Source organism: Lactuca saligna, chromosome 2 (genome assembly GCF_052625555.1).
Source record: "Lactuca saligna cultivar CGN05327 chromosome 2, ASM5262555v1, whole genome shotgun sequence".
Taxonomy (NCBI): domain Eukaryota; kingdom Viridiplantae; phylum Streptophyta; class Magnoliopsida; order Asterales; family Asteraceae; genus Lactuca; species Lactuca saligna.
This window is the reverse complement of record NC_136418.1, coordinates 163440927-163451484: the sequence shown is the minus strand read 5'-3', so window position 1 is coordinate 163451484 and position 10558 is coordinate 163440927. Positions and strand designations below refer to the sequence as shown.

The 10558-nt window shown below is 34.7% G+C and overlaps 2 protein-coding genes across 4 annotated transcripts; both read right to left on the bottom strand.

The window, feature by feature from the left end:
* On the bottom strand, nt 1-3217 carry LOC145032511 (uncharacterized). Of its 3 annotated transcripts, none has more exons than XM_078981340.1 (10): nt 3028-3215; nt 2355-2571; nt 2102-2259; nt 1872-2017; nt 1673-1735; nt 1471-1563; nt 1219-1380; nt 1032-1123; nt 737-918; nt 1-643 (listed from the first exon to the last, which is right to left on the bottom strand). In XM_078981340.1, exons 1-10 carry the CDS (start codon nt 3134-3136, stop codon nt 321-323), a joined length of 1545 nt encoding a protein of 514 aa, XP_078837466.1. In that variant the 5' UTR covers nt 3137-3215; the 3' UTR covers nt 1-320. The 3 variants fall into 3 exon arrangements, with proteins under 3 accessions (XP_078837466.1, XP_078837468.1, XP_078837467.1); XM_078981342.1 differs by having other exon boundaries at nt 523-659; nt 3028-3217; XM_078981341.1 differs by having other exon boundaries at nt 527-662; nt 3028-3217.
* Nucleotides 3218-8321: 5104 nt separating this feature from the next.
* Nucleotides 8322-9743, bottom strand: LOC145032510 (membrin-11-like). Its single transcript, XM_078981339.1, has 4 exons — nt 9421-9743; nt 8912-9032; nt 8647-8796; nt 8322-8571 (listed from the first exon to the last, which is right to left on the bottom strand). The coding sequence occupies exons 1-4, from the start codon at nt 9666-9668 to the stop codon at nt 8410-8412; spliced, it is 681 nt and encodes a 226-aa protein (XP_078837465.1). The 5' UTR covers nt 9669-9743; the 3' UTR covers nt 8322-8409.
* Nucleotides 9744-10558: the final 815 nt, after the last annotated feature.

Below are 10558 nucleotides of genomic sequence, written 5' to 3'. Positions count from 1 at the left end.
TAAAACAAAAAGATACATACGAATCTTAAGAGTACTAATTTTGACCATTAAAAAGTCAAAAATAAATTTTCTAAAGCAAGGTAACCTAGAAAGGGTAGTCCCGTCTTTTACAGTTTCCCACAAAATATTTGCATAAAACGGAACCTAATCAGGAATCGTAAGCGAAAAGGGTAGGTTCGTATTTTACCATTGAGCCTACAAAACTACACCAGGAAAATGAAAACTGTACAAATGTTGTTATAAAAAAAAGCAGTAAGTTGGTGAAGAAATTAGTACCCTACTGTCATTAGATTATATATAACAGCTGAACACATATTTATTCACTTTCGCATTTGCCAGTTAAAAAAGCCTTGGCCAGTTCCACTCTGTTGCACATTATTATGATCATTATTATTATACTCATCAGTAGAATCCGATCCGCTTCCGCTTCCATCGGAATTATCTTCCGGAAGGAGTTTGATTCTATCAGCATTGTTGATTACCCAATCCGTGAATTCAGGAGTCGATGCCAATTCCGCAATTGATTCTCTCGTTGATTCCTCTGTGAATTCCTCCCATTCCTTCTTTGAAAACTTCTTCCTGTTTGGAGTCTTGTGAAATGTCGAGTAAACATCACCTTGCCTTCCACTTCCAGTCGATACGCCTTCACAAATAAACAACTACTGTTTATATATATTAAAATTTTATAATAAAGTAGAATCCTATTTAAAAGTTGTGGAAAGTCAAGATTTTGCACCTTTGGTGGTGGGAGAGTTTGAGTTTGACCACCTGAAACTATTCATTTGACCACTCCTTGAAGGGGTGTTCTTTTTTGACCGACTAAGGAATTCAGGTTTTCCATGGTTTGGGGTTGTTTCTTTGCTCTTACTCTTACCCCAGAGGTTCTGCTTTCCAGAATATGATTCAGCCTTCTTGCTCCTGCATCATCAAAACATAATAGTACCATGGTCAATGCTGGTAAAATCTTGACTTGACAACTCAACAATACAAACAATAACTTAATCAAATAGTTTCTACAGCTTTTAACTTACTCATGGTAGCGCCACTTCATCTTTGTGATCATATAGTATAAACCCAAACAAGACCCCACTGCAGCCATTGCCAAAGGGGTGTCTTTAGTGCTCTGAAAAAAGATAACAAGCGAGTAAAATATAGAGTTCATCAAATCATGAACTATTTTTGGAAATATGAGTTTAATTAATGAATATAGTAACCTACCAGGATAATACATGTGACTGCAACTACACGCATGGACCATTTGATAAATTGTGCAACACCAACATCAACTTCTCCATCTTCTGAAATAATATATTTCCTCACCAACCAATATCCGAAACCAGCTCCTAACAAGATGATTCCAAGCACCACAAAAACAGAAACCTGCAAGGTTGATTGAAGTTCATCAACATTAATTTTATGTAAGATCAACAGATTCTAATTTAATCAATAGTGTAGAAATGAGGAGCTTACTGGGTTCTGGACTTCTTGGCTTATCCCAAAGTTTTGGAGAAATGAGTTCAGAAATGCTGAGAGGCTATGCACCACAAAAGATCCTGCTCCAAGCTGGAAAAAATTACAGAATACGAAGTATAAAACATAATATTTTAGAATCCACAACAGATACTTGTGCCCCAAATCAACTTAGATGAACTGCAAGGGAGAAAAAACTTACTACTGTGGACATTATACCGAGGTAAAATGCATTTCTCCTGCCAGTTGGCAGCAATTTCCTTGCCTGGTGAACAATAAAGATAATATAATTAGAAAAGCAATGAAAGATATTGGTAAAAATGGCATACACAACAAAAGAAAAATATATTTCTGGGACATGATTCTTTTCTTCAATCTACTGGCAAAAGAGAGAGAGGTACCTGATAAAGTAGTATGAGAACAACAGCTAGAACTCCAATGGCCATAGAACTGGTGTAGTAAAAGGGGACCCATTCACTGACAAATGGTGCCAAAAACAGTAAAACAAATCCCACAGCTAGCAATATGTAACGCCATTTTTGTTGCACTGCATACCAACATAAAATGTTAATGCAAACACAGAAACAGATTGAGCAAATGGAGAGAAATAAAGGCACTTACAACACCTAACCTTCATCAAGACTGACAGTTACAGAACCAGAAACCCCATCACCAAACTTCACATCAACAAAAGTCTGCTCGTAAGGTGACATAGTGGAACTCCATAACCCATTTTGAAGAGATCTCCAATCATCCTTTTCACACTGGCATAATCCTAGTGACGAATTCCTGCAAGCAACTTCATTAGATAAGTATACCCTCAATGCATATATCAAAATTCAGAGTTGATCGCAGTCATCGCATAGGAAAAAAACAATCATTACCTTTGAAAGCAAACTTGAATCTTGTTGTGCCATTGCTTAGGGATCAATACTGAAGGGACCAATGTAACCTGATAGACACTTGCATAATGCTGGAGTTTCAATCGGGATACACCAGATACTGGAACACGCCCACAGAACAAAACATCTCCAGATCCTCCAGAAGGGCCATATATTGGCGCTGGAATGACTTCTATAGCTGGATTCCCGACCTCAATTCCTGTGGTCTCAAATGTTGAGAATAGTTAGTATCTCAAATAAACATTAACAAATGTAAGCATAACAAGTTCATAATAGCATGCTCCTAGACTTTTTTGAATTCAACAAAGGTATCAGCAATGGGGGTGTCTGAAGTGACTACTCTCGTTAACAACACAAGAAGAAAAAATGAATGTATAACAAAATTGCACCAAGCAAACCCTAAATTAATAATTATACAGGAAATTGAACTACAAACCCTAAATTGAACATCGCATAAGCAAATGGATTCTTAAATCAAACTTTGATCACCCACCGATTGCCAACCACATTTACCTCAATGCAAAATTGCTAATAAAGAGCAAGTTGAACAAAACGCCGCATTACGAAGTATAACTTTCTGGTCCGTAAGTTCCTCAAATAAGTAAAAGCCAAAAGAAAAAAGAAGAAGCGGAAATTAACAATGAGAAGTGCGTACCTTTAAGTGTAGTGAGCTTCTGATCCGAGCAAAGTGAGATCCAAAGAACAGCATAGATAGTGCAGAAGAGAAGAAGCGTGGAAGTAGGAGTAAGAGCGGCAGCAGCCATGATCGTTTCTCCGACGAAGGAGAGAAAAGAAGGGGATTTCAAACTCTCCCACACATATATTGCGGACGCAAGCCGCGTGTGACGGCGCGTTGCGTCTCGGGTAAGCTTGGTTAAAGAATAGTAAAAATTCAAATATAATTTCACTTTAAAATAATAAAAATATTAAGGTGGATTTTTTTATATACTAATATACTTGTTTTAACAAATAATAAGTTTATGTAATTATGTTTCAAATGAAAAATAACATCATATCATAATGAATTTTTATTTTCTTCAATATCATGTTATCTTTTATTTGATTTAACAATTAACACATTCAATTCTTTAATCAAATAAAAAATAACATTATTCTTTTTTCCATTTGAGTTTTTATTTTTGTTAATATCATGTTATTTTTTATTTTTGTCAATATCATGTTATTTTTTATTTGATTGAACAATTAATCCTTCAATTAGACAAACAATGAAGAAAAAAAACCTTTTTGAAGATGAATCAAATAATTGAATTCCGTTTTCTTCTAAGTTTATATGTGAAATTGTGAATGATTTTTGTAATCCATTCTTGAATGGATACCTAAGTTCTAACGTAGAAATTTACATAATATTTCAAGTTCGAACATAAAAACTAGCTAAAGGTAAATATCACCTAAACATATATACACACACGCAAATAGAAAGAATTTTTTTCTAATAAATGAAAATAATTTTGACACATGTCACTTTTTCATTAACTTGGATACATGTTATTTTTTAGTATTTTTGAATAATTGTTTTCTCCATTTGTCATTTGTTATTTTTTTATATTTTCTTAATTAACACATCATATCTACACCTCAATTAATAATTACCTTAATTGAAAATAATCAATAAATTACAATATTAGTATTGATATATATTTAATATGTTTCCTTTTAAATTCAAATTTTAAATTTTAAATATCAAATTTAAAATTTCAAATTTAAATAAAGTTTTATTTAAACTTTCATATTTAATGTTTTGTTTTATCAACCCCGTATAACATACGGGTCGCACACCTAGTTGATTATATGGACCATCTTCAACTCTAATATTATTTTGAGTAATTAATATAGTATCACTTTTCCAACTTTAATATTATTTTATGCGTCTAAAATAGTATAAAAGTGATGCAAGTAAAGTAATTCATCCAATCTGTATCGTAAACTTCTATACCAAAAATACATCCAAAAATATTTTATTTTTTACCTTGTTAATATTTTCTAAAATACCTATTTATTTGCTATTACTTTACTTCTATACCAAGTAAAGTAATTCATCCAATCTGGAACACACATTTGAAACCAACAAGTTTGAAGGTTTCCAAATTTATGGGTTTGAAGAGTTCCATATTCATGGGTTTAAACTCGAATGAAGATAAATGGTTCCATAAATCATTATCATATTTGAAGAACATATCCCACATATTGTTTCCAGAAACCGTTTGTACAAGATGGAAAAATCGAGCTTAACGAAGTTGTTTCCAGATTTGAAGAACACATACGAAGAACACATTTCATATACAAAATCGAGCTTCAAAATCTAATATCGAAATCGAAAATCGAAAGATTTATCGTTCTTATGAGTTCTTCAAAATCGAAACCCTAGTTCACCTACTAAAATCGAAATCGCAAATCGAAGTTTCACATGTTCCAAATTTCACAGAGTTTTCCAGAATATTCAAAATCGATGATCCATTGTTCTTAGATGGTGTTTTGTTGATGATTTTATGATGATGGTGACATATGGGAAAATGGCAACGGGTTCTAGTCAAATAATATTTTGATGCAACAAATAGAAGTTTAAGGATATGCTCCTTATCACATATCTGATTTACCAAGAACTCACCAGGATATTCATGTATCATCGGAGTCTCGCGCGGAGAAGATGATCGAAGATTCGTCGGAGAGGACAAAGACACTGGAAACCTTCAATAACCGGTGATAGCTAGTAAAAATGGTTATGTTGAACACAAACAACAAGTTAGATGGTACATTGCATAACAAAAAAGCAGACCTAATATGAAAAAAAATTAACAATGGTCCTCCTGAATCATTTTCCCAAATGATAAGTCTTGCAAAACGGCAATTACAAACTTTATTTGTGTGTGTGTGTATGTGGGGGGGGGGGGGGGCTTGAATCTTTTTGATACCCTTATTGTCAAAATAAACCCTCTAAGTACAATTTTTTCTCTTCCATCAGTAACATGAATAATTTACATACAAGTTGAATGTTCTCCATGATTTCACTAGGTTTACCATGATTTATTTTATGACAAAATAGTCTCTACTTCAATGTGTATCATTTCCTTTATGTAATGATTAACGAATAAAATAATTTTGAAAGTCGGTGATGAATATAGAAAACACCATATATTCGACAAACATCGTTAAGTTGTTGGATTTTAAATGTGTATCACCGCAGCCCTTTGTGGAGAAGGGTCTGCTATTGCCACATATTTCATACGTGCTATCACTCAGTGGTTAATTTATGGTTAGCGGGAAGATGTTCGACCATTTTGGCTGAGTTTGTTGCATCTGCTCCTCTCACGCCTCTGCTTAAACCTGACAACGGGATCCGTCCAATTACAGTAGGCACTATATGGAGGCATCTAGTTTCCGAGGTTGCCGTGAAAGGTGTGGGTAAAGAAATGGTCAAGTACGTTAATGATTTTCAGTTCGGGGTTGGTGTGTCCGGGGGTGCTGAGGTTGTGTTACATAATGCCAATAGGGTGTTGAGTGAACACCATGTTGATGGGTCTCTTTTAATGCTGACAGTGGATTTCTCGAATGCCTTTAACCTGGTGGATAGATCATCATTACTCCACGAGGTTAAGAGGATGTACCCTTCTATTTCTTTTCGGGTGAATTTCTTGTACGGGCAAGCAACGGGACTTTATATTGGAGATCAACACATATGGTCTGCCACTGAGGTGTAACAAGGCAACCCCTTGGGCCCTTTTCTTTTTGCCCTCGTTTTGCACAAGATTAGAGACAATTGTAAGCTCCTTCTCCATGCTTAGTATCTAGATGATGTGACTGTTATTGGGGATTCAGAGGAGGTGGCTAAAGTGTTGAACATTATTCGGTTGAATGGTTCAGGCTTGGATCTTTAGTTGAACATCAAGAAAACGTAGATTTTTTGGCCATCCTGTGATGGTAGGAAGACCTTCTTAGGGGGTGAAAATCTTGGGGGGGGGGGGGGGGGGGGGGCTGTTAGCAGAGACGCAGAGTTTATTAGCGGGCTGGCCATGAAGAAAGCGGCCAATGTTGCTGATTTGATGGGTCTTCTTCCACAACTATGTGACTTGCATAGTGAGCTCATTTTGCTTCAATCATGTATGGGCATTGCAAAACTTTTCTTTGGTTTAAGGACATGTCAGCCAGTGCACATAGAAGAGGCAACTTTGTTCTTTGACAAATGATTGTGCAGGTCTATCGAGGTTATGGCGGTATGTGGAGACCCCTTCTTTGGAGACATTCAGTGACTTCTGGCTTCCTTACCTATTCATTTCGATGATTTGGGTTTATACTTGGCATACGAGGTTTCCTCCTACACATTTGTAGCCTCGAGGTCTCAATCTTGGGCATTACAAGACCACATCTTACATGACAGTGACATATGTGGTATGGACTCTGATTACCTATGTGCTATGGTGTGTGCCCTTTATAGCAAAATTATAAGACCACATCTTAAAGACCCCCCCCCCCCCCCCGAAAATCCCAAAAAGAATTGGTGTGTGCCCTTTATAGCAAAATTATCAAAGATATGGAAGTCGACTTTGACTTGACTATTAGACAGAAAGCAGTCTTTGAGTGTCTGCGTGCACCTCATGCTCAGGATTTTCTACTAACTATTCATATTAATGGCCTTGGCCAGCATATGTCTCATATGGAGTACCGAACTATCATTCGTTACCGCCTCATGATTCTTCTATTCCCAATTAAAGAGATATATCCAGTTTGTCGCAAGACATGTTTGGATACCTTTGGGGAACATACGGTTCATTGTAGAGAGCTCACTAATTTCAAGTACATGCATGATGTGGTTAAGGATGTTCTCTTTGATGTTTGTCGGCGTGCTGGTACTTCTGCGAAGAAGTGTCAATGAACTTTTTGACAGGCCCGCAGGATGGAAGATCCGCACTTAGACTGACTGACATTTTGGTCTTTGCATGATCTCTTCTCTCGTTGGTTTGAGGAGCGAGGGTTCCATAGAAGGGCATGCCGCTTTGAAAATCGTTGTGTGAAAAGTGACAAAACACGAGAATGCATGTATATAAAATTAACGCGTGTTTGTACCTTTTGCATTTGATACATTTGGTTTTCCCACACCAGAGGCGGTGAAACTCCTCAACAGAGTTCAGATCATGCATTCTAATGTCATAACTTCAAGATTCATAAATATTATTTTCAAAAGAATTAGTTTTGTCATCCAGAAATGACTAACGGTACAGCTTGTTACTTGTTTGTCTTCCATCGATATGTATTGAACTATATTAGTCGAATTCACGAATTAAAAGTTTCAAATATATTGTTATGATTGTTAAAACATTTTGAAAATTCATATATTTATGATTAAATCGTTTCTAATCTTTTGTATTAATACACTACTAAATGGTTGACTTATGATTATATCTCTGATTTATCTTTGCATCAAATACACTCCTGAATACCCTTCCAAACCCAAATTATATATTGATATTTCATAAGATCGTTTTCACAAATACCCACCTTCCTAACGTAACAATGTATGATCTTTCAAATCGTTCTTAAATGGAATTTTTTTTCAACCGAAACGATATATTGATTCTTTATTCATTTTAGGATTGCAAGCCATTTAATTTGGTGACCTTTTTACATCTATTTGGTGACCTTCACTTTTTTGCTTCAAAATATTCACAAAGACATCATATTAAACCACCTGCAAAAGTTACTCATCATCTTCCTTTTATTTATATTGATAATTGTGTTGATACACAAATAGCTAAATTTAACAGAATAGTACAAAGAACCTTGTTCAACAAGTTCATCGATGTTGGAGAGCATGGTTAAAACATGGCATCTGGATTCTATATGCATGTGACTCAGTTTAATTGAGGTTATATCATGTAAATTCGGTGTAATATTATGTATAATGGGTTGTTATGATTAAACATAGAATGCACTTGGTAACCAGAAAAACCTTTTCAGTATAAAAGCAAGATAAGTAGGAAATACAACAAACCCTATTTCAAGTCAAAGAGAAACAAGAAATAGGTCACCTAACCCACCTCAAGAAAGCAATTACTATCACAAATGTAAGAATCATGCCTGCATATTTAATCCACTGATCAACTCGATTCCGCCTCTCAATAATCCTCAATACAGAATTCGATAACCCCAGTGTGTTGAGCACATCCAATGCTTTCCTTTGAGCTCCCTGAACAAAAATTCAATCTTACTGAATCTGTCTGCATATAACTGTAAATACAAGAAATTTGGAAAATATAGAAACCTTTAAGCGCTCCCTTTGTTCAGAGTATTTAGCAAGAATGGCTGCTCCAGTTGCTGATGCTTCTTCCAACATTCGAGAAGAGTTTCGTGCAGACTGCATTGCTTGTGCTTCCTCATCAAAGATTCGCAAAACATGAGATGATTCTCCGTTCTAAACCACATAAATTCATATATATCAAAAAAGAGATGTCAAAATTTTCCCATTCTTAAAAGGGTATATCACAATCACAATGAATTAAATTAGATAGGATGGATGATTTTCATACAGCTCTTCCAAGCAATTCTGTTCTCTCTTGTGCTTCTTGCATCCTTCTCTGCTGCCGCTGCATGTACCTATCTAAGCTTTCTCTCAAAGAATCGGCCTCTTCAGCTACTTGCTCCACTTTCCTGCCACATTTCAGATCTTATCAGTGTTTTGCCAAATTATAAGTTTAGATCAAATCTTATAAAGTTTTCATTTCAAAGCTCTTAGTGTCCTTTACAATCTGACTATTCGACACTGGAGGGTTACAGGATCGACATACTCCATCAGTGAATTTGAATTTTGGGACAAATACCCTTGTTTGGAATGAAACATTATAATTTTGTGCAATTAGGTTACAGTGATTCGTAAGCTTTAAAGGTCTCAAACTCTATCTCGAAATTCTCTGCTACTTCAACATTGAACTCGAACTCGATCGGAGAGAAGGAAAGGTAACGGAAAATGCAGATCATATATTATACAATTTAAGAGATTATAACTTAAAAAGAGAAACACTAGGAAACGAACACTGACCTCTTCCAGAGATCTCGTTGGGGCTTTGATGCAACGGATCGCCAGAGTCCATCCATCTCAGAACAAAGGGCTTGGATTTGAGAAATATCCCTCCTAACGGCAACAGATAGTTCCGATGAGCCGATGGCACCGGCCGATGACGAAAACTCGAGCCGCTCAACTCTCTCCAAATCATCTCTAGTTTTCAGCAGCAACCGCTTCGATCTCTGATACAGCTCCGACAGAGTCCCTCCTCCTTCCCCCGCCATAGCGAACAAGAAGAATCCAAGTGATTAAAGTGATGGAGCGGAGCGATGAAAGTGTTACACTTTGGGCCTTTTCTTTCAAATAATGACACTTTACCTCCTTCCGTTTGATTCCGGTCGTCGAACTTGATGATGACAATTGACAAATCTTGGACGTCCGATCACTACTAAATGAGTAAACGACATATCTTAACGTGGTGGTTTAAATAGTTTGAAAGATAAATATAAGAAAATAATAATATTAAATATATTCTTCTAATTTTTTTATTTTTTTTTTTGTGATTTTAATTTGAGTATTATACAATATTTTTTTCCATATACAGCAATTTGTGTTTTATAAAATCGTACAATGCAACATTTAAAATACAAATTATTGTGTACAGAGAAAACCTGTTTTGAACGAATCAACTCCCTTAACTAATAACTATACAATTATTTATGTTTTTTTCACGTTCTATCATAGTTTTATTATTATTAACGTAAACGATATAATATCTAATATTTTTGGTAATTATTATTATTTTAAAATTTTATAAAAATATAATAAACAATGCTTTAGCTTATTATTATTATTATTAGGATTTTCTAATATGTGCCCTAATTACACATATAAAAAGTATTAATTATAGAAAATATTACCATAATTAAATATTAAATGTTTTAATTATATTAAATATTTGTCATTGAAAAATACAAAATACATTAATTATAAAAAATATTCATTTTAATTAATGCATCTTACATTTAAAATATTGTTATGATAAATATAAAATACATTAATTATAAAAAATATTCATTTTAGTTAATGCATCTTACATTTAAAATATTCTTATGATTGGGTGTTAAATATTTTATATCGAATAAAATTAAATTGAATGGTTGATTGATAACAC

What these genes read in the sequence shown, in the direction of transcription:
- LOC145032511 (XM_078981340.1), bottom strand. Translation starts at nt 3,136, where the DNA reads ATGGCTGCTGCCGCTCTTACTCCTACTTCCACGCTTCTTCTCTTCTGC. An exon ending in TTCTCATACTACTTTATCAG is followed by an intron (nt 1,736 to 1,871) that starts GTACCTCTCTCT and finishes ATTGTTCACCAG; the next exon opens with GCAAGGAAATTGCTGCCAAC. An exon ending in TCGGTATAATGTCCACAGTA is followed by an intron (nt 1,564 to 1,672) that starts GTAAGTTTTTTC and finishes AATTTTTTCCAG; the next exon opens with CTTGGAGCAGGATCTTTTGT.
- LOC145032510 (XM_078981339.1), bottom strand. Translation starts at nt 9,668, where the DNA reads ATGGCGGGGGAAGGAGGAGGGACTCTGTCGGAGCTGTATCAGAGATCG. An exon ending in CAGAATTGCTTGGAAGAGCT is followed by an intron (nt 8,797 to 8,911) that starts GTATGAAAATCA and finishes TATGTGGTTTAG; the next exon opens with AACGGAGAATCATCTCATGT. An exon ending in AACAAAGGGAGCGCTTAAAG is followed by an intron (nt 8,572 to 8,646) that starts GTTTCTATATTT and finishes ATTTTTGTTCAG; the next exon opens with GGAGCTCAAAGGAAAGCATT.